This window comes from Camelus dromedarius, chromosome 12, assembly GCF_036321535.1.
Source record: "Camelus dromedarius isolate mCamDro1 chromosome 12, mCamDro1.pat, whole genome shotgun sequence".
NCBI lineage: Eukaryota > Metazoa > Chordata > Mammalia > Artiodactyla > Camelidae > Camelus > Camelus dromedarius.
Window position 1 is genome coordinate 7,970,020 of NC_087447.1, and position 24,298 is coordinate 7,994,317.

Genomic DNA, 24,298 nt, shown 5'->3' on the forward strand with positions numbered 1-24,298 from the left:
ATATGAAATACTTAGGCATAAATCTGACAAAAGATGTGTAAGATCTGTACAATGAAATCTATAAAACACTGATGAGAAAAACTAATGAAAACCTAAATTAATGGAATGCTATACTATTTTTATGAGTTAAAAGACTTAAAATTGCTAAGGTGTTAATTTATCTATAAGTCTATGTAATTCCAATCAGAATCCCAGTAGGTTTTTTTTCTGTAGAAATAGACAAGTTGATTCTAAAATTCCTATGGAAATGCAAAGGGCCTAGAAGAGCCAAACAACTTTGAAGAACAAAGTTGGAGGACTAACACAGTCTGATTCCAAGTATTATACTATCTTACAGTAAGCTACCATTATCAAGATGGTATAGTATTGGCTTAAAAACAGACAAGAGAGCAATGAGATTATATACAAAGTCCAGAAACAGATCGACACATATATGGACAAAGTACTTTTTGAAAAGTTGCAAAGCCAGTTCAGTGGAGAAATGAGTCTTCAACAAATGGTGCCCGAACAACTGGCTATCCATATGCAAAAAACCCCCAAACTCTGATCAATACCTCACATGATAAGCAAAAATTAACACAAAAGGATCACAGACTTAAATATAATATCTAGTATTGTATTACTACTAGAAGAAAATAAGAAAAAATCTATGACCTTGAATTAGGAAAGATTTCCTATATACAACAATAGACAACAGATACATAGTAGAAAAAACTGAAAACTGTACTTCATCATAATTAAAAACTTCTATTTTTGAGGGACACTGTTAAAAGAATAAGAAGATAAGCCATGGACTGGAGAAAGTATTTGCAAATAACGTATCTGATAACTTGTATCCAGAATATATAAATATGTGTATATATATCTCCTCTCAAAAACAAACACAATAAAAACTTGTAAAAAATTTGAACAGATCTTTCATCAAAGAAGATATATGAATGGCAAGTAAACACATGAAAAGATGCTTAAAATCATGTCATTAGGGAAATGCAAATTAAAACCACAATGAGATCCTGCTATGTACCTGGGAGATATCTAGTCTTAAAAAAGACTAACTATACCAAATGCTGGTGAGGATATGGAGGAACTACAACTCATACATGGCTAGTTGCAATGTAAAATAATGCAAACTACTTTAGAAAACAATTTGGCAGTTTCTAACAAAGTTAAATACAACTATCCTACAGTCTAGCCATTTCATTTGTAAGTATTTAACCAAGAAAAAAATACTTTAAATTCATATAAAGACAAGAGATGAATGTTCATAGCTGCTTTGTCAAATAAGCAAAACTGAAAATTTAAAAACTCAGCAAAAATAAAAATAACCCAAATGTCCATCAACAAATGATATATGCACACAGTGGAATACTACTTAGCAACACGCTTTTCAATATGGATGAATCCCCCAAAAAATCAGGTTGAGTGAAAGAAGCCAGACAAAAAAAGGAGCACATACTTTATGACCCATATATATATGGGTAATATATATTAATTCTAGAAAATGCAAACCAATCTAGTGACAGCAAGCAGATCAATGGTTGTCTGGCAGGAGGGAGGGATTATAAAAGGGAGCATAAACTTTAGTGTGATGGAGATGTTCACTATCTTGATTGTGGTGAGAGTTTCATAGGTGTATACATATGTCAAAACTTACCAGATTATGTATTTTAAATGTGTAATTTATTTTCATTTGACAGACCCTTACTTTTTTCTAGCTTTGTTTCAATGTTTAAAGTCTTGTGCTATACTGATTATGCCTTTTATTTCTTAGACTCCATTTCAACGCATAATATAGCTTCTTTGTATTAAGTTAATCATTTCTCAGTTATCTTATTTTGCTAATGGCAATGAAGCATCCTGACAAAAAATATCTTTATTTACCAAGAGTGTTCATATTACTGGTAAAATTATGAGTGGTTCCTTCCTTTTATTTTCCAAATCTTCTACAATGTGAGGATATTACTTTTATTTTTAAAAATTTAAAGGATGCCTACCTCTGCCCGTATTTAAGGATGTTAGCTGCAGTACTCTTCTTACACCAAAAGAGGGCACTAACACACCCAATGGTAATCTCAAGGCTAAGGGGAAAAAAATTGGTTCCTGCCAATTCAAAAGAGAACAGCAACAAACCTTGTTGACCCACTGATTTTTATTACTAAATTTAGGGAAGTCTCTTGGTTTGACTCCAACTTCAGCTATTCCCTGCAAGTTTCCACTTATCTCCCAAGTATACACTTCCAAGCAAGAAAAGAAAGGCTGCTCAAATGCTTATTCTGGAAAGGAAGAGATGTGCAAGAAACTTCAAGGCTTAGCAGTCCAACAGCTTTAGTTCATTTTTAAGAATAAATCTCCAACTAAGGATCTATACAACATGTTCTATCTTCTGTACACTAATTTTTCAAAATTTGTAAATGTACATCTCTAAGATTTAAGTGTGGCTGAAAAAACTAAAAGAAAAAAAAAGGATTTATGACTACAAAAGAGGAACTGTTCACTAATAAAAGGGGAAATGGGTAATTTTTATATGAATAATTATTTATGTAAAGAAAAACAAACAGAATTTTCACCCTGATTATTTCCTTTGGTTACTTTTACATTAATAGTTCATAGTCAATGAAGCCACTTTGAGCTGCAAAAGACACTGGATAATGTGTTTATAAACTCAGATCCAAATTGTGTGGCTGCTGAAATGGGTTAACAGTCTGCTCTAATACAGATTTATTCTCACTAAAGACAGTCTCCTCAAAATGGCTCAGAAGGATCATTGACAGAATACAAAATGGTCACTGTCAAAGACAGACACACATGCTTTCGGCCATGGAAGCATCTGGCCGAATGCGTAAATTTGTAGGAACCCCTTTCAAACTAGCATTCCTCTCAAAGACTGTTAGGAAAAAATAGCTTTCGTTCATTAAAGTAATTAACATCCCTTTGTCCTCAAAAGCATAGAAAGCAAAATGGCATTGACTCCCCAACAGAATGGCCAGGTGGATCTGAAAAAGTGAAATTTTGATAGGTTTTCTAAAGAATATAATTAAAGATAGTGGGGAGAATATAGCTTAAGTGGTAGAATGCACACTTAGCATGCACACGGTCCTGGGTTCAATCCTCAACACCTCCTCTAAAAAATAATTAAGTAAACCTAATTCCCTCCCACCCCACATATATGTAATGAAAGATAACAAACGCAGAGCTGAATCATGATGGAAAGGACAGAGACACAAAACTCTAGCTTTAGTCTTCTATCTTTTTTCTTTCTAGTCAGGCTGGTTCTTTGCACATGTTGGACAACTACTTAATCTCCAACTGAGAAAGTCTAGACTTAAGTCTGCAGAAGACATCAGATCCAATCTAAAATTAAACAAAACACTAGTTGATTGTTAATAATTGTGAAAGCCTCATCAAGTGTAAAAAGTGGTTTTGTACCCTTTGCACACATTTATTTCTGATTCAATCATCCATGCCAGTCACGTATGGCAAGGTGACATTTCTCCTGCGGATACGATTCAACTGGACTTGTATGCTTCTTTGACAGTCTGTTAGGTAATAACAGATAAGTGGCATCATTTCAGACTACCACAATATGTGACATAAAATTATTTTCTTCTAAAAATAAGCTGTCTCTAAAACTTTTACCAGTAATAGGCAAAAGAAAATTTAAAAGGAAAATAAAGTATTATGTAATACACATAACCTTGACTTCTGAGATCTTATCCTCTCCATTTCCCTAGCAGCTCTATTGAGTGTTTCCCCCATGGAAACAATGGGAATCTGCTCAGTAACTGCGACAGCTTTTCTTCCCTCTGCTTTATTCCCCTTAACATTTAATTTCCCCCTAACATGTAGCAAAGTAGGTCGAAAAAGAGTTTAGAGTGAACACCCATATAATCACTACCTAGATTTTACCATTAATGTCTTAATTTTTTATTGTGGTGAAATATACATAACATAAAATTTGCCATCAACCATTTTTAAGTATATAGTTCAATGACATTAAGTATTCACTGCTGTGTCATCACCACTACTTTTTAATGTTTTACTATACTTCCTTATGTATCTGTTCCTCTTATCTGTCCACTAGTCCATTTTATTTTTTTATTTACTGTATTTCTTTCCATTTTTTTAATGTATCTCAAAATAAGTGACAAATATCAGAAAATCTACTTCAGCTTGCATACCATTAAAGTTCAATATTTAGGTTTTTTTAATGTAAAATTTATATACAATGAAATATACAATACATTCACTGAGTTTGGACACATGCATACACCTATGTAACCCTATCAAACCACAGAACATTAACATCACCCCAGAGTTTCCTCATGTTCCTTCCCAGCCAACATCCAGAGAAGTAACCACTGCTGATTCTTTTTCCTATGCAGATGTTTGCTTGTTCAACAATTTCACATAAATGCAAGCATGCAATGTGAATTTTTATACTGCTTCTCTCACTTTTCATTATATCTCAGACTCATCCATATTTATTACAAGTATCAAAAGATAACCAGCAGTACCACAGGTTATGTATTATTTTACCGATGAACAACTGGCTGCTTCCAGCTTTGAGTGATGAATAAAACTGCTATGAACATATACAAGTGTTTGTATGAACACACTTTCATTTCTCTACAGCGGAGTTGCTAGGTCACAGGGAGGGTGCATGTTTAAGTTCTCTAAGAAACTGACCAATCTTTCTGTACTAATTTTATTTATTTTTTTTAACATTTTTATTGATTTGTAATCATTTTACAATGTTGTGTCAAATTCCAGTGTAGAGCACAATTTTTCAATTATACATGAACATATATATATTCATTGTCACATTCCTTTCTCTGTGAGTGTACTATTTTACCTTCTTACCAAAGTTCATTAGAGTTTTGGTTATTCCACAACCAACATCAGCTGTTATCAGTCTTTAACTTTAGTTGTTCAGTTGGATGTGTAGTGATATATTACTTTGATTTTAATTACATGAAGACTTGTGATGCTGAACACATTTTTACTGGATTATTGGTTATTTGTGTGTGTGTGCGTGTGTATTTAGAGGAAAGACCTCTTACTCTTATTTATGTTTTGCAGTTTTTTTTTTTAATGGAGGTACTGGGGTTGAACCCAGGACCTCATGCATGCCAAGCATGTGCTCTACCACTCAGCTATTTCCCTCCTCCCCAGTTATTTGTATATCTTTTGTGAAGTGTCAGAATCTTTTCTGCCCAATTTCTTTCATTGTGTTGTTTGCCCATTTATTGTTGAAATGTAGTTTTAAATATTTCCTGGATATTAGTCCTTCATCAGATACATGTTTTGTAAATATTTTCTCCTAGTCAATGGCTTGCCTGTTAGTGGTGTCCTTCAATGACCAAGTTTTAATTTTGATGAAGTCTAACTTATCAGTCTTTAGTGGGGAGGCTAAAGCTCTGTGGTAGAGTACATGCTTAGCACGCATGAGCTCCTGGGTTCAATCCCCAGTACCTCGAGGTACATCAAGTAAATAAATAAACTTAATGATTTCCCTCCTCAAAAAAAAAAAATCTTATTTTATTGATCTTTTATTTTATGGCTAGTGCATTCTGTGACCTAAGAGAATTTTGCCTACCTCTAAATCATGAAGATATTCTCCTATACTTTCTTCTATATGTTTTATGATTTTAATTTTTTTAAAAATTATTTTCCATTATGGTTTATTACAGGATATTAAATATAGCTGTGCTATACAGTAGGCTCTATTTTATATATAGTAGTTTGTACCTGATAATTCCAAACTCCTAATTTATCCCTCCCTCTACCCTCTTTCCCCTTTGGTAACCATAAGTTTGTTTCCTGTCTGTGAGTCTGTTTCTGTTTCATAAATAAGTTCATTTGTGTCGTATTTTAGATTCCACATGTAAGTGATATCATATGGTATATGGTATTTATTCCTTTCTTTCTGACTTCACTTAGTATGATAATCCCTAGGTCCACCAATGTTGCTGCAAATGGCATTATTTCATTCTTTTTTTTAATGGCTGAGTGGTATTCCATTGTGTATTTATACCACATCTTCTTTATACAGTCATATGTTGATGGACATTTAGGTTGCTTCCACATCTTGGCTACTGTAAACAGTGCTGCTGCGAACACTGGGGTGCGTGCATCTTTTCGAATTAGTTTTCTCCAGATATATGCCCAGGTGTGGGAATGTTGGATCATACGGCAACTCTATTTTTAGGTTTTAAACAATTTTAAAATTTTATTTTTAACAGAGGTACTGAGAATTGAACCCAGGACCTTGTGTATGATAAGCAAGCGCTCTATCACTGAGCTATACTTACTCATCTCTATTTTTATTTTATTTTTTTTAAAGGAACCTCCATACTGTTTTCCATAATGGCTGCACCAATTTACATTCCCACCAACAGTGTAGGAGGATTCCCTTTTCTCCACACCCTCTACAGCATTTGTTATTTGTAGACTTTTTAATGATGGCCATTCTGACCGGTGCAAGGTAGCACCTCTTAGTATAAATCTGCATTTCCTTAATAATTAGTGATATTGAGCATATGATTTTACTTTTTATGTTGAAGCCTCTGATTGATTTTAAATTCATTTTTGCATACCGTGTGAAGAAGGGATTGTGGTAGGCAGAATGCTAAGATGCCCCCCACTCTTGCCCCTTGGTGTACATTTCTGGCATAAAATTTCCTCCTGCCCCCAAATTTGAGCTGAACCTGTAAATATGATGGAATAGTCACTCTCGTGGTTAAGTTGCAGTTATATGAGCTCCTGCAGCAGACTGGAGAGAAATACTCCTGACAGCTTTGAAGAAGTAAGCTACCATGTTGTGAGAGGGCCACAAGACAGGGATCTGAGTGCAGTCTCTTGGAGCTGAGGATGACCGCAGATGCAGAATCAGTAAGCAAGAAAATGGGGATCTGGTCCTTCAACCTCCAGGAACTGAATTCTGCCAACAGTCAGTAAGCTTGGAAGAGAACCCTGCCCCTCTGATGAGATCCCAACCCTGGTTCCCACCTGGAGATTTCAGAATCACAATTTATGTCAGTTTGGTGAAATGCAGAGGAGAGGATCCAGCTAACCTGTGCCTGGACTCCTGATACAAGATAACTGTGAGATAATAAAGTTGTGTTGTTTTAAGTTGCCAAATTTTGGGTAATGCATTATTTCTGGATTCTCTGTTTCTTTGATCTATTTGTTAACTCTTGCAAGTTCCACACTGTCTTTATTACTGGAGTTTTACAATGTCTGGAAGTGAGTATTCCAAGTCCTCTAATTTTGTTCTTTTTTCAGATTGCTTTGCATTTGCTAAGTCTGTGTATTTCCAGAGAAATTTTAGAGGGAACTTGTCGATTTCTACAGAAAATTTCTTCTGGGACTTAAAACTATCGAATCCACAGGTGAATTTGGGTAGGGCTATCTTCTTTACAATATTGAGGCTTCCAATCCATGAACACAGCATAGCTCTCCTCTTAGACAGTTCTTTAGCTTCTCTCTGCAGTTTTGTAATTTTCAGTATAGAGGTCTTACATGTTTTTTCTTTTGATTACATGTATTTCTATTTAATGCTTTGATGCTATTGTAAATTAACTTTTAAGAATTTTCATTTTCTAATTATTTGTTGCTAGTATATAACAAAACTCAGTTTTGTATATTAACCAAGTATCCAGAACCTCATGCACACTAAGCACACTCTCCACTACTGAGCTATACCCCACCCCCAAATTTGCTTATTAGTCTTAGCAGTTGCTTTGTAGATTTCTTAGGATTTTCTATGTACACAATTATGTCATCTGCAAATTAAGACAGTTTAACAATTTCTTTTCCAATTGTCATCCCCCTTATTTCTATTGTCTTAATCCAAAGGGGAGGACTTCCAGTATGATGCTGAATACAAATGGTGAGGTGAGAGTATATCCTTGGCTTATATCCAGTCTTAGGGGAAAGTGTTCAATATTTTGGCATTAAGTAGAAGGTCAGCTGTAGTTTTTAATAGATGTCATTGATTAGACTGAGGAGATTACCTTCTATCCCTAGTTTGCTAAAAATTTTTTACCAGAAAAGGATGTTAGGCTTTTTCAAATGCATTTTTTGTATCAACTGAAATAATCACATAATTCTTCTCTTATTATGTCAATATGGCAAATTATGTTGATTGGTTCTTAAAACAAGTTCATATTCCTGGAACAAATTCGACTAAGCCATGACACATTAACCTTTGATACAGTGCTAGATTTGACTTGCTAATATTTTGTGAAGGATTTCTCATCTTATTACACATTCCTGAGGGACATTAGTCTATAATTTTCTTTGTAGTGTCCTCTAGTTTTCATACTACATGTATACTAGTCTATGAATTGGAAAGTGTTCTCTCCTTTTCCCTTAAATGCTTGAAAGAATCCCTCAGTAAAATCAATGGGCCTGGATTTTTTTTTTGGTGGGCTTTTTGATAATGAATTTAATGAAACTGTTAGCTTTGGTAAACTGTATTTTTCAAGGAATTTTTCTGTTTCATCTAAGTTGGCACAAAGTTATTCATAATATTCTATTATCCTTTTAATATCTGTAGGATCTAAAATGATAACCCCCTTTTGATGCTGGTAATCTGTGTTCTCTTCTTTTCCTGTTCAGTCAAGAAATTAATTTTGTTAATCTTTTCAGGAACCAAATTTTGCCTTTGTTAATTTTGTTTTTCATTCAATTGATTTCTGTTCTTATCTTTATTATTTCCTTCCTTCTACTTAGTGTTTACTTTGCTCTTCTTTTTCTAGCTTCTTAAATTGAAACCTCAGATCATTAAATGTAGGTATTTTTCTTTTCCAATATAAGCATTTAGACCTATAAATTTCCCTTTCAGTGCTGCATTCCACAAGTTTGATATACTGTATTTTCACTGTCTTTCAGTTTAAAACATTAAAAAATTTTTCTTATGATTTCTTCTTTGAACTAGAGCATATAAAAGTGACTAGCTTGATTTCCAAATATTTGGGAATTTTCCTAGGTATCTTATTTTCATTGTTTTAAAATTTAATTTCATTATGGTCTTTGCACATATTTTGTATGATTTTAATCCTTTAAATTTACTAAGTTGTTTTATGGCCCAGCATAGTCTATACCGGTGAATGTACACCTTGTGGATTTGGAAAACCACGTGTACCAGTCCAAGTGACTGATTATGCTGCTCAGATCTTTGTGTGTATGTGTAGTTGGTTTATCATTGCTGAGAAAGTGGTAACAAAACCTCCAATTATGATTAAAGAACTGCCTATTCCTCTCTTTGTCAATTTTTGCTTCATGTATTTTGAAGCTGTTATTTAGGTACATACACATCCACAACCATTGAGACTTCCTGGTATCTTTCATCATGAGAACATGTCACTTTTTATTTCTGGTAACACCCTTTATCTTCCTATGCTTATTTTTGCATGGCATACATTTATATATTTTTTGGTATACTTTCTCCATCCATTTACTTTCAGCCTATGTGTCTTTATATTTAAAGTGCATCTTTTATAGTCAGCAGAGAGGTCTTGCATTTTTATGCAGCCTGTCACTCTACTGACTGTGGTCTTTATCCCACTAACATACGATATGATTGCCCTAAGTCTACATTTTATTCCCGTTTCCCCTGTCTTTTGTTCCCCTGTTTTTCCTTTTTTGCCTTCTTTTTGATTATTTGAAGGTTTTAATTTATCCACTGGCTTCTTAAACTATTCTGCTTTATTATTTCAGTGGTTGTTTTAGGGACTACAATATACATCCTTCACTTTCAGTCTACTTAAAATTAATATTGTACTACTTTACAGAAAAAGTAATAGTAGAGGTCCACATACTCTTGTCTTTTGTCATGTGAAATAAACATAATCTCCACACACATTGTAATTTCTGCTTTGAACACTCCTATATATTTTTAAAAGTTAAGAGGAAAAAATAAGTCTTTTATATTTACCTAGATATTTACCATTTCCAGTGCTCTTCATTCCTTCCTAAAGGTCTGCGTTTCTACCTGATATCAATTCCCTTCAATCTGAAGAACTTTTTTTTAGTGTTTCTTTTAGTGTATGTCTTCTAGTAACAAATTCTTAGTTTTCTTTTATCTAAAAGTGTCTTTATTTTGCTGTCATTCCTACAGGGTATTTATCCTGATTAGAAAAATCTGGGTTTTTTTTTTTTTTTTAATCCTTTTTGGCACTTAAGATGTTATTTCACTGTCTTTGGGCATCTGGTTTCTGGTTAGAAGCTCTAATTTTAACTGTCATTCCTTTTAATGTGTCTTTTTCCTCATCTTTTGTTTCAGCAATTTGACTAAGATATACTATGCACAAGAGGGTTAACTCAGCAGACCCGGAATGCTCAAACTGCACATGCCAAAGAAAGGCCTGTCTTCAGGACTGCCCCTTGGCTGGCTCCTGGGAGATGAACTCTGAGTTCTTCGAATATTCTCGCGGATAAGTGCTTTTGCATGCCTGGGGCCATGGCCATGCTGTAGCAATGTGACCATTACAATGTGATTCATGGCAAACACCTGTTCCTGCTCTGGGTGGCTGGGGTCTAAGTAAGCTGCAGTCAGTCATGTGGGCAATGCGTGCCACTCTAGACACCATGGATTGGGTGAGATTCTCCAGCTGGCAATACTTTGCTGTCACGTATACATTGATGGGAGAACTACGGAGAGCCCTGTGTGACTCTACTGAACACTTGGAAGCTTGCACCTGGTTCTTCCCGGACTTTATCCCATGTACCTTTCTCCTTCACCAGTTCTCATGTGTGTCCCTTTTTGTAATAAACCATTAATGGTGAGTGTAAATGCTCCTGAATCCTGAGTCCTTCTAGCAAATCACTGAGCCTGACGGTGGTTGTGGAGACCTCTGACACATGTACCAAGGTATGATTTTCTTTGTCCTTATCCTACTAGGTGTTTGCTAAGCTTCTTTGATCAGTAAATGTGTTTTTCACAAAATCTGAGAATTTTTTTTGCCATTGTATTTTCAAATATGTTCTTCAGTCTCTCACTTTCCTCTCTTCTGGGACTCCGAGTATATAGATGAGTTAGACCTTATAATATTGTTCCAAAGGTCCCGAAGCTTTTCTTTCTGTTCTTCAGGTTGGGTAGTTTTCTGTTCATCTATCATCAAATTCACTGACTCTTCTATCATCTCTGATTTACTGTTAAGTCCATTCAGTGAATTTTAATTTCAGGTGCTGTATTTTACAGTTCTAGAATTTCTGCTTTGCTCTTTTTTGTTTCTACTTGTCAGTTGAGAATTCCTTTGTTTTCACTCAACACAAGCATATTCTCTACTTCACTGAGCAATTACAGTGGCTGCCTTGAAATCCCTGTCCCTCAACTCTAACCTAAACAGTTAGTTTCTGTTGGTTGTCTTTTTTGATTCACACTGGGTTATATTTTCCTGGTTTTTAAAATGTTCCCTGATTTTTAAAATAGTTTCAGATTTTATCTTGGGACATTGTGACTATCATGCTGTATAGCCTCTTGACTCTGTTATATCCCTCTGCAGAGCACTGGTATTTCTGTCTTAGTATGCAATTAAACTTGGCTAGACCCAAACTGCAAACTCTTGTCTCCTGGGCAATACCTCAGATCTCAGTTCAATTCTTTCACTTATAGCTGGGCTGGTTGTAGTCTTCTGTATAGCTGTGTAGTTCAGGGATTAACAGAAGGTTATACAGAGAGTTTATACTCAGAATTTGAGGCTTTCAACCATCTGGATTTCTCCTTTCCAGGATTCCTTCTCCTTTCACTTTCTAGTCATCGAATGGCTGTAGCCGACCCAAATTCTGTCTTCTGGTAAGTTTTCTATGAAAGTTTTAACCAACCTGCCAGGTGCCAACTTCAGACTGTCCTCTGGCTAAAAGCAGAAGAAATGGAAAACTAATTTCATGCTGTCTCTTCTTAAAAGTGTCAGCCCTTTTTCAGAATCTGCCTGCTTTTGCTCATTTTCCAGTGCTTTCCTCTGCCCCCACAGTTTTGTCCAGAGTATATAGTTATATGCAGAAAGGTCAGGTCCAGTAAAAGCCTACTTAGCCATACTGCAAGGAAAGTCATTGTGATCTTTTTAAAAATTTACTTCAGATTCACTGTGTCTAAGTATGTAGATTCATTTTTAATGATACTAAAATAGGTATTATTCTGAAAACCTTGTTTTCTAACTCTTTTTCTACTTTAAGCATTCATCATATAACAAAATTCTGCTATGTGTTCAATAATGTAGTCTTTTTATTAATAAATTATGAACATATTTACATAACAGAAGAAACTCCAACTTTGACAGCAAATTGACAGTATCTAGAAAAATAATGCACATACCCAGAAGTGAAGTCAATAGGCAGTGGCACAGTGACCCTACAGAAATAGCTGCATATGTGTAAAAACAAGGATGTTAATTTCAGCACTGTCTAAAATTGTAAAAAATGGAAAATAACCCAAATCCTAATCAAAGGAAAATAACACAATAAAATGGATTACTATATAGCTGTTAAAATAAATACAATTACATATATTTCAATATGAAAGCAGTTAAAAAGCCTAATGTTAAATGAAATAAGCTGCATAACAAAAATGAGGTCAATAAATCTTTAAAAGCACAAAACAATTCTACATATACACATGTAACACATAGTGGAAGGGTGTTATTAGCTCCATGATGGTGGTTACTCTGGGGAAGGGGAAGAAGGGAGCAGGTCAGGTGGTAATCAAAGGGTCCTTTAGCTTGGAAGCAAATATGACCACTAATTAACAATTAATAGAAGTCAATTCTACATATAGAAATATAAGTGTATTTCTTATTGTACTTTTTATTTTTTCATCTCTTAAAAAAAAAAAAAAAAGAAACACCAGCCTGTAACTCCAATGGCTGTGTAATATTTGACTGCACAGATATAACACACTCAGTCTCTAACTAAGGCACTGAGATATCTGCCACTGTCATAAACAACCCTATCATTATACACCTATTTTCTTGCACTCTTGTCAATAAGGATACTAAAATTCAAAAAACTGTCTTCATCCAATTAAGTGTATGAAGTAGAGATCTAATTTTTTTCCAAGTGATTAGTCATACCACAGATCATACCATTACTACTGAACAACTAACTATAATCATCATAAAGGGAATGAAACCCAGGTTTCATTAGGAGCTTATACACAATATACCATAAAACAGCAAGAGAAAAATAAAATACCATTTTTTTCTCATTGTTTCTTTTGCCTATTTTCCCCAACATTTTTAGGCAGGACATAATTACAGGACTGGTTTTACTTTTAAAAGGAAGACTACCCAGATATACCGCTTAGAACTAGAGACTGGTATATTTCACTACAGTTTATATTTTAAAAATATTTATTCATAATATAATTTTTAAAGGTTTTCAATTCTGAAATCCACAAAGGAAGATCTTTCAGCTTCATGGTCTAGTTATACTAGTCTTTAATTATCATCTAAAAATATCTACTAATCATAGAATTTGGTCAGTGACAAATATCCTAAACTCCCATACCCCTTTTCACTTCTTATACTACATTAAATAACTCAGCTGAGAGTTACTAATAATTAGTATTTATACAGTACTTTACTTACTACAACACTATGAAACAAGGCAAAATAATTACCACCATATTAACAAAGGAAGATGTTGAACCAATTGGCTAGTTGTCTAAGGTCACACTAAACCAGGGATTTACCAGAATTAGACACTGGAGTTCTTGTTGCCTAATTTCTATATGCCTCATCACTCAGAAGAATTACCTTGAAGAATTATGATAATAACTCATGAAGAAAGCTAGACTATTCTGGAGTTAGGGAATCATATTATTGAAATGATATTGATGATCATCTACTTCAACATCCTCACTTTACAGACAGGAAACCTGAGGCCCCAAAAGGTGATGTAACTTAATTGTTTAAATTCACACTTGTAGACACTATAAAGCAACAATGGGAATTTAGTACTCCTTATTCCAAGTTCAACCATCTTCGATTACTTGAGTATAACAGCTATCCATAACTGCTATTTCAAATTTTTGAGCTTATAAAAAGCCTCGATGTTTTCACTGATAATTATTAACAATTCATTCACTAACAAGAAATTACCCAGTACCTAACTATATGCCAGCTCCTGTACTTGGTGCTAAATGGATACTTACTATATGCTGGGCACTGTATTACCAGCATTTTCACATGTAATCCTCACACTATTGTTATAAAGTAAGCACCGTAACTATCTCTATTTTAAGGATTAAAATTCAGTAAGATTAAATAATCTGCCCATGGTCTTCAATGAGGAAATGCCTTTATAAAAAGTAGATGGTGGGGGGAGGGTATAGGTCAGTCATGGAGTGCATGCCTAGCGTGCCCAAGGTCCTAGGTTCAATCCCCAGTACCTCCATTAAAAATTAATAAATAAATAAACCTAACTACCCTCCCCCCAAAAGTAGATGGTGGCTTTCTGCTACAGGTACTGAAGACTCTGTGGTACCCCCTGGCTGTGGGCCTCAAGGTGACCCAGAACGTGAGCAAGCCAAGGCACAGCTGCCAGCAGGGCACCTCACCAAGCACAGCAAGTTAGTGCACGGCGAGACCTGAGTTGTGCCCTCACAGGAAGAGCTGAGCAGTGTTCTGGATGCCATGAGGAGAGGAAGTGGCTGCTGAGGACTAAACCCCCTTCTCACTCTGTGCATAATAAAACATTTGCAGGAAAAAAAAAGTAAAGTAAATGGTATAATCTCACTTATAAATTTATCCTAATAAAAATCTCATTTTTGTTTTAAATATTACAACTCTGTGTATGATTTCATTTGAAAGAAGGGCTCTATTGTTAAAAAAGAAGTTTGAAAAACCATAGAGCCTGACATAGCACCTAACACTGACCATACAGGAAGTGCAGAACTTGGTACTGGCTTAGAGGTTGGGAGTTCCTTTTGGAGGGCTTAATATATTTTTTAAATTACACTTTCTAAGATCCCAGAACAGACATCTGAAGTAATTTCGTGAGGGCCAACAGGAAAGTAATTATTCAAATAAATAAAAGACAAGGGTTCCAGTACCATATAATGAGTTTTGGTCTGAATATTAAATAAGGTCCAAAGTAGAGGAATGCATGGGTTCTCGTAAGTATTACTCACCAAATTGTACTACAGTACTGGTTACCTACTTTCAGAGCATAAAATCTCTGTGGTATAAGATCAAATTAATTAAAACTTTCATTTATTGTCTTTCCCAGCAGGAATTCCTTTATCTTTGATTGCTAAATAGATTTTACAAGGCCCACAGAAAAAACCCAAGTACTAAGCAGTGCTACTATAAGGGAGATTTTAAAATAAACTTTGTAAATAAATAAGAGCCTAACAACACTCTTAAAAGCAGCAATCCCCCTCAGAGCAACCTATAAGGAAAGGAGAACCATGAAAAAACTGGAGCATAAATTTTTAAGAAGAATATTAACTTTAACAAGTGGGCTACTGCTTTGGGAAATATTTGTATAAGAAAACCAAATCAAGCAACAGTTTAAAAAAATCTACCTTTCCCCATTATACAATGTGTTTTTATTCTAGCTATAATTTTGATGATATAAATCAGAGACTAAGAAAAATGGCACTCTGGTAAGTACACATTCATAGCAGAATTAACCACATGCAGTATTTCTAATGTAAACTGTTACCTGAGAAGTCTGCCAGAAGTCTTGCTAGGATATGCTTGTTTACCAGTTCAGTCTTGTTAAGGTTGGAAGTAATATCTACCCTAGTAGTTTCTTTCATAACAGTGTACTTCTTGGAAATCCCAAGATCAGATTCAGTCTTGACATCTTTGTGTTTTAGGACATCATATGATCTCTGTGGCCATGAAGATTCTGGAGCGAATGTTAAAGTCTGCTTGTGCATTTCTTCAGAAGGAGATTCTACTTTATCCTGTGCAGAAGCTGACTCCTCAACCTTCCTTTCACTCAACTCTTTAAGGGCTTTGATTGTGAGCTGTTCCTGTTCTAAGTCGAGAGATGCTACTGGAGTACCTTGGGTAGGGAGAACATCCAAAAGCTCACTTCCATCTGTTTCTTTGCTCTGTTCATCATATTTGATTTCTGTATCTTCAATTTCAGAACCACCTGACTCACTTTCATGCAAAGTTTCTACAGGAAGGGTTGTTTTAAAGTTCTTAGTTTTCTCTAATGTTGCTTCAAAGGTATTTCCTTCACCTTTAATTACTATTCCTTTCTCTCTGGTTTCTGTAAAGGCTGCTAACAGGTCCTCTGGGGAAGAATCATCTATATCTTTAACACTTTTTTCATGCAATGACTTCAAATAAGCAGAGGTTGTCACATTTAGTGAGAATTCTGTCTTATCATTAAGAACATTTGGAGATGCTGATGAAGGCAGTTTTGGGTTCTCAGTTGCAACAGGCTTTTCAGGAGCAACTACACTCATACTGTCTGACTGCTTCACATCTTCCAATGTGACATTCATATCAGGTACTTGTGAGCATGCTGCCTCACCAGCTGGACTCTTTTCAAGAATATCAGACTGAACTTGTCGTGGCTCAGAGTCACGGATCAACCTTTCAAAGTTTTCATATGTTCTGTTTTCCCTATTACAACCAACAGTCTCTTTGATTTCTCTTTCATCTGTTTTTACAACACCACTTGGAATGGAAACAGGTTTTTCGGCCTGAAGTTTGTTGCTTTCAAATGAAATATCTGCTATGATGTCCTCTATTACTGTGTCATCAGACTCACCAGAACTATCAGCCTCTGTCACTTCTCCCAACACAGAAGTCTGCCAGTTCATTTCACCTTTCAGGTGGCCATCAGGTAAAACAACTTTCACTGTGGCCACTCCAGAACCCAGAGAGACACATTTCTCCAATGGAGATCCAGATAACTCTGAAAGTGTGTCATCTCCTTTCTGCACATTGCCTCGCACACCTTTGATACTGATTTCCTTTGTGGAATTGAGACAGTCTGGCATAGCATTTTCTTGTGGGATAGAGGTTTCTGCCCAATCACCTGTTGATTTAGGGACAGTAGTGCTCCCATTAATAGAACAGACAGGAATTTTCTGGTGAGTGCCAGTTTTGATATTTACAACTGGAATTTCTGAATTATATTCACTCACGTCAAGTCCTGTAGTTGTTGTGATGTAGTCAGATTTATCGCTCTGTTTCACTTGGGGAACGAAATCCCAAGTCAGTATCTCATTAGTAAAGTTATGCATATCATTCACACATCTAGACACCGCCTCCAATGCTGCAGTGGTGTGTGAAAACTGTCTAGTGAGGAATGCAGAGGTTGGGTAACATCCTGCTTCTTTATTTCTCAGTGGAAATACTTTGTCATTAGACTCCAAAATGTCTGCAGGTGATTCTCTATCAGTGTGCACTGCCCAGCTACCGAAATCACTTGTGCTCTCCTTATATGCATCTTTAAATTCTTTATCAAATGCTGCTTTGTCAATAATTACTTCAAATGGTGATTCAGGGGAATCCTTTTCCAAAATATCCCCTCCTGAAACTTCAGAGGGGGACAATGAATATGCACAAATGCCTTCTGGTTTAGATTGCTCAGTGGGTGCTTTCTGGGCTGTTAGCAAAGTGAACTTGTCATCGGCATCCAAGGCAGTTTTATCGTCCTTACTTGGTACCTCATTTGGGTTCTTGGATTCTTGATCTTTATTTATTTGCTGTTCCATTTGACCAGTTTCCTTTAAGAGAAAGGCTGGATGATCTGGGAAACTGGCTGGAATGGAAGGACGGTTACAGTGAACTGCTTCTGCAACAGATACTGGGGAGTCTGCTATGTCTTTACTGGTCCCCTGAGGCTTGTCCATCTTTTTCACATCTAGAAGAGCCAAACAGTCTTTTCCTTCTTTGGCTAAAATAGGCTGGCTGCCTAATACTTTGCTTTTTTCTCCACGTAGTACTGTAAGGTCAGTGTTATGTATTTCAGAAGATGAAAAAAAGGAAGAAGTCATAATTTCTGAAGGTGGCTCATCAGAGCAAAGAGAACTCAATCCCTCTATGGTCAGAATTTGAAAGAAAAAAACTGTTTACCAGGTAAAATTACACATTAGCTAGTCAGGTCAAGCAGCATGCTTTTTTTATTTTTAAAATCATACACACACACACACACACACACAGGATGTATATATATACACACATAAATAAATAACAAAACAATAATCAACAGTTATCCTATAGGACATGCAAAAAATTGCCAGCAGTGAAACATAAAAGGCATATCATGCTACAAATTGCAAATGACAAAAGATTTTTATAACAAAATACTTTTCAGTCTACTTTTTCCCTTTAATGGTAAAGCATCAAGAAGGGTTTGGTAAGGTTGGAAAATCTGGGGGAGTATTTTTTCCTTTTGTTTTTGGTAGAACTATTCCAAAGAAACTATGTAATCCATACAAAACAAACAGCTTGATATTATGAAGTAATCATATGCTCCCATCTGTAGGTGGTGGAACAATTCAGAACACATCGCTTCTATAAAAATCACTGTTACAGTCTGACAATCTGAAACGGAAAAAAAGACGTGACCAGAGTCTTGTCTTACTTTCAGGAGACACAGCAAATCCCTCCTGAGCCTAAAAACCAGCCAGACTAAAACTACTCTACTCTAACCACAGGGAAGATGGTTTTCAGGTACACATGGCCTCAATGTTTTAAACTACATGGTACTGAAAAGGCTGGCCTGCTCCAAAATCTCTTGAACCAACTTGCCAATTTAAATAAAACTGAACCATGTAATTTGGTTTCCTCTATTAAGAAGAGTTAACTTCAAACATCTTTTTTTTGGGTATATATATATTTTTTATTAAAAATCCTTTTAAAACAGAAAATATCTTTCTAAAAGTAATACATTAATTAATAAGTCTTACCAGTTTTTAATACCACGGTAGCCACTGATTTAACCACACTGTCTTCCAACTATCCAACCTAGCAACAACTGTCCCAAGCGTAGGCGTTATCTAAACACAACTGTATCTCTGCAGATGGAACAAAGTAGGTCTTAAATAAATAGTTCCAAATGAATGAATCAAAGATTCAGCTTGGTCAGGTGAGACCTAAGTAGGCTCAGGACAGCAATGATTTCCTTGATTTTGAATGAGTAACTGGGAAGATGTGAAAGAGAAAAACCTTTGGGATTACTTTTATTTAGCTTATGCTCTTTTTCATGTGAGAAACTGAATAATAATTAGACAAAAGCAAAACTATGACTTTATTCAAAATCATTTTATAAAGATGAAAAGAAATTAAAAATTAAATACTTATGCAATAAATAAAATTTCACTATTATAAAAAATGTTTCCAAATGCCACATAAAGTTTCTCTATTTCAACACGTAACATTGAAATTTGATATAATCGGATCTTTGACCTTTAGAATAGTGTAACTGCAATCTAGGGGAAAAGCCTTTGTAAATTGAGGAAAAATAAAGTCTGGTGGTACAAAGTGTATCAGTGAGACAGAAATAAGCTGTAATTCGTATTTCGTTCTAATGCAGTAAACATGGTTTGTATCTATCATAAAGTATGGATACTCAGCAAGACTGGACTAAAGATAAACGAAGCTCAGTATTGCAAGTTAAAAGGTTTAAAAACCTGAAATTTAAAGAACTGTGGACTCTATTTAAATCAGAAATATTTCATAATCTGAGTTATGTGTTGTTACTGACTTTACTGGTAACTGTTTCTACCAGGAAACATTCAAAAGACTAAATCTGGATTAAGGTAAAACTGTATGGGAGCCCTTCCCTTCAAACAGGAATGGAACCCTGAGGGGAGCAAAACTGACTCCACCTCAGAGGGAATGCTCAGCTTATATGCTTTACAGAGACTGAGACTTTGGATGATTCAGATCTGTCATCTTACAGACAAAAGAGGACAAAATGAATTAGCAATAATTCAACAAGTATTTACTGAGTGCCACTATGTCACGTGCCAGACACTATTTCAGAAACTAAATTAAAAGCAGTGAACAAAATGGACTGGTCAGAATGGCAATCATTAAAAAACCCACAAATCATAAATGCTGGAGACGGTGAGGAGAACAGGGAACCCTCCTTCGCTGGCTGTTGGTGGGAATGTAATTTGGTGCAGCCACTATGGAAAACAGTATGGAGATTCCTTAAAAAACCGAAAATAGAGTTACCATATGATCCAGCAATCCCACTTCTGGGCATATATCTGGAGAAAGCTCTAATTCAAAAAAAACACATGCACCCCAGTGTTTACAGCAGCTCTATTTACAATAGCCAAGGTATGGAAGCAACCTTAATGTTCACTGATGATGAGTGGATAAAGAAGTTGTGATACACAAACACACAGGAATACTACTCAGTCATAAAAAAGAATGAAACAACATCATTTGTAGCAATATGGATAGACCTAGAGATTATCATACTAAATAAGTCAGGCAGAGAAAGACAAATATCATATGATATCACTTATATGTGAAATCTAAAAAAATGACACAAAGAAATTTATTTACAAAACAGAAATGGACTTACAGGCATAGGAAAAAACAAACATGGTTACCAAAGGGGAAAGACAGGGGAGGGATAAATTAGGAGTTTGGAATTAGTAGATATAAACTACTATGTATAAAATAGATAAAGCAGCAAGGTCCCACTATATAGCACAGGGAACTATATTCAATAGCTTGTAATAATCTATAATGAAAAATAATATGAAAAAGAATATATATGTAAACTGAATCACTACGCAACACACTTGAAACTAACACATTGTAAATCAACTATACTTAAATAAATTTAAAAAAAAAGCAGTGAATAAATCGGAAAAAAAATCTTTGCCTTTGTGGAGTTTACAATACACAGGGGGAGACAGAAAATAAACAAAATCAGTAAGTAAAATGATGATGATGTGGAGGTAGATTTGATGAAATGAAAAAGAAAGCAACCTACCTGGAATGCTAATGAAAGAATGCATATATTACAGGGGGTGGGGTGGGGCATGACGGAAACATTCTATGCTTTGTCAGGACACAAACTTCTCAGTTTCCTAAGGCTTGTTTCTTTTCTAATTTCTTTGAACTCTTAATACTCCAAAAGTTTCTAGTTAGGTATATAATAATCTGAGATAAAGCTAAGATTAGGTGGGTATCTTACTCTCAGGATACCAACAAGTTCTGTACTGAATGCCATGACTGCCTGACAGACTTCAAACATTTTACTAAAGATTCTTTAGTATGACATGACTATTATATATACAAAAATAATTGAAATCATGTTCCCTAATAATAATTTGGTGACTTAATAGTGTTGGAATGGATAGTGTTTTCTGGGGAGCAAGCTTAGGAGGTAAAGAGTGTGATGCTATATTCATTCCTCAGTGATTGTGAGATGCAGATATTAGCTCTCACAACTGTCCATCAAGCTTTTACACAGGTAGCAAAATAAATTAGTATCATCTTTGCTTTAATTTTAATAATTATCTTGTTTAGAATTTCAGCAAATGAAAGTTTCTTTCGCTAGTTGAAACCCTAACAAACTTGAACAGAGCTAACTTTAACCAAGACAACAAAAAAATTGGTCTGGAAGTAAAGAGCTTACAAATGGCATGAAAACACTAAATAGAACAAAGACCAGAATCTAAACAAGCCTTTAGCAAAGTGCTCATAAGCAAAGACTCTTCCAATTAGTCAGTATGGCACTTAATAGTCCTTGGTGTTGTCCAAGCCTGTACTTGGCAAAATGGCAGAAAATTCCAGGGAGTTTAAAGGTTGTTAGTTTTTAAAATACCATGCACTGTAAAACTGCCTGATGGAATAACTCTGGATTATCTTATGTCCCAGAAAATGTCCACTACCTTTCGTTTTTCAAAAGATCCAGTCCTTCACATGCTCTGCAAGAGATTTTCAACACTACTCAAAACAATGTCTGTCAAAAAATCTCATTAGGAATATTTTCTAGATTAGTTATTTGCTATAATGGGATTTAATGTGCATATTCATTCTTAAGAATTCTAATCACCTAAAAATATGGCATTACTCTATTATCAACAATGGTTATACGTCTAATAGACTTGTCAAAAAGGGAATTAACATGTGGTAAGAGGTGAAAAATGTCATAACCCCACAACAATCATGAGAATGTTCCCAAGTTTATCCAGTACTGAGCTCTTTGCTTACCCCTTTCTTCTTGAACCCTAAATACTCAGTCTCCATTTAAGTATATTATCTGAAATAAGACTAGGAAATTAAGTTGGCAGTCATATTCTAAATTTCTAGACTACCCCCAAACCAAAAATTCCTATTAAAAGATACAAAATCCTTTCATCACACTTACTAATTGTGTGATCTTGTCACACAACTAATCTCATCTGAAAATTAAGATACTAAAGCACCTAATTTGAGAACTGCTGTGAGGATTAAATGAGTTAATACATGTAAAGTGCTTAGAAGAGGATCTAGAACTTAATAAATCTTCAATAAATGTCCCCAAACACCACATTCTCAAAAAAATAAAAATAAAAATAAAAATAAAAATCTCTCCTAACAGACTCCAGACCATGTGCCTTTTTGTTTGGGGAGAGAAAAAAGGCATAGTGTCAAATCTAACTGCCTTCACTTGGTATATAATACAGAAAATCCTCATTCAGAACTTTAGACACTTTACCGCCAACTATTCACAAATAAAAATAATTCAAAGAGCTTTTATCTACTTCAAAATTTTGGGTGATGCAACTTCTGAATCACTTAGTACAAACCAAATGTCTGTAATATTCCAAGAACTATACTAGGTACTGTGTGGATAAAGACATTTAACAAAGCCTAATATATAAAAAAAATTCTAAGCCAATGTTGAAAGATAAAAGAACTTTTCCTGGGCAAAATGTTTCTGCAAATGATCTTTACCATCAAAGGTCAAAGTACATTTTAGTTCAATGTACAACTATCTGAACAATTTAACAATCTAGCACAAAAATAGCCCATGGCACCATCTTTTACAGTCTTTCAACCTCCCCCCCCCCACCCCGGGGGGTATGTGTGATTTGATTTATTTATTTTATTTTTAAATGGAGTTACTGGGGATTGAGCCCAGGACCTCATACATGCTAAGCAAGCACTCTACCACTGAGCTATACCTTCCCTCTGTCCTTTTCAAACTTTACAGCAACTACTAGCACTTCCTGGGCTCTGACTCTGACTTAGGGACTCAGAATTTCCTGAGGAGGACGGAGCTCAGGAACCTGCATTACAAGTTCCCTAGGGAATAAACCCAGTTTGGGAACCCACAGCTTTACTGCATTTTATTAGTTTTTGAAGGGTAGAAAAACTGAGCCGCACCTCAGATCCCTAGACCTATAAAAATCCCACAGGTGTGCAGACTGGCACTCTTCACTCTCACTCCTTACCACAGATCATCTTTGTCCAGGAGCACATCTCATAGGGTACTAGGACATGGGTGGTCCTTTTGTGTCTGCTTTCAATACCTCTATATACTAATTTTAAAGTACAGTAACTCAAAATTTTGATTGGAATAAGGCAAAAGCTCTATGTGACTAGAGAATCTTGTGTGGGAATTGAGGAAGAGTTTTCCCTCTTCTATGCCCAGAGTAGTTTCTCTCACAGAACAAGGTGGGGAGTTAAAAATGACAGGATGAAAAAACTTTCAAGTGAATAAATATTATGTATGTATCAAGTGAATACATTCAAACTGAGGAAGCCCCTTCATATACTGTTTATATGAACAGCATAAACTGTTCCTTTAACAGTTTTCTTCAAAGTGTCTTCTCTTTACTGTTTCTTATTCCCCAATCTTTCAGAAAAAGATTTAGTATTTTTTAGTCAAGTGTTTTATAACTTAATAATGGAAAAACAATGTGGCCTAGGAATAAGTAAGCAATAATGAATGTTATATATCAGAGTTCTTCCTTAAAAGTGACTAGCTTAGCATTATGCTAGTTGCCATTTGGTTATCCACCCCCTCCCCAGGAAAGTCATTACTTTTAATTAAAAGGGCACCTATAACATGGAAAAACCATACACATCAGTGAAGAAAGGGGTGCTAGCCTACAGTAAACCACTCAATTACTTTTTCATATACATACTATGCATATTCATACAAGGGAGGCTTGAAATATTCAGGTATAGGTTTTCCTACACTTGAATTTTCTCATGTTCACAAAACAAGAGGGAAAGACAAATTATCGTGCAAAACAGTATCAGCAATTTTCAGCCAAAGCATCAAAATAGGAAGTTAGCCAGCAGACACTTTGCAGCCAAGCTAGATTTTAAACAAAAAGTCTCTTTTGTACAAAGAAAAA

At 35.2% G+C, this 24,298-nt stretch overlaps 1 protein-coding gene across 2 annotated transcripts in view; it reads right to left on the reverse strand.

The window, feature by feature from the left end:
- The window catches only part of RTN3 (reticulon 3), a 55,223-nt gene that overhangs the window by 13,856 nt on the left and 17,069 nt on the right, over nt 1-24,298 (reverse strand). Inside the window, exon 1 of one of the 2 annotated variants that reach the window (XM_064492224.1) lies at nt 15,670-18,015. The exons of the other annotated variant lie outside the window; for it this stretch is intronic. Within the exon in view, the coding sequence (XP_064348294.1) occupies nt 15,670-17,971 (2,302 nt within the window). The 5' untranslated portion in view covers nt 17,972-18,015. Of the gene's footprint in view, nt 1-15,669; nt 18,016-24,298 lie in introns of those variants that run through there. 2 annotated transcript variants of the gene reach the window in all.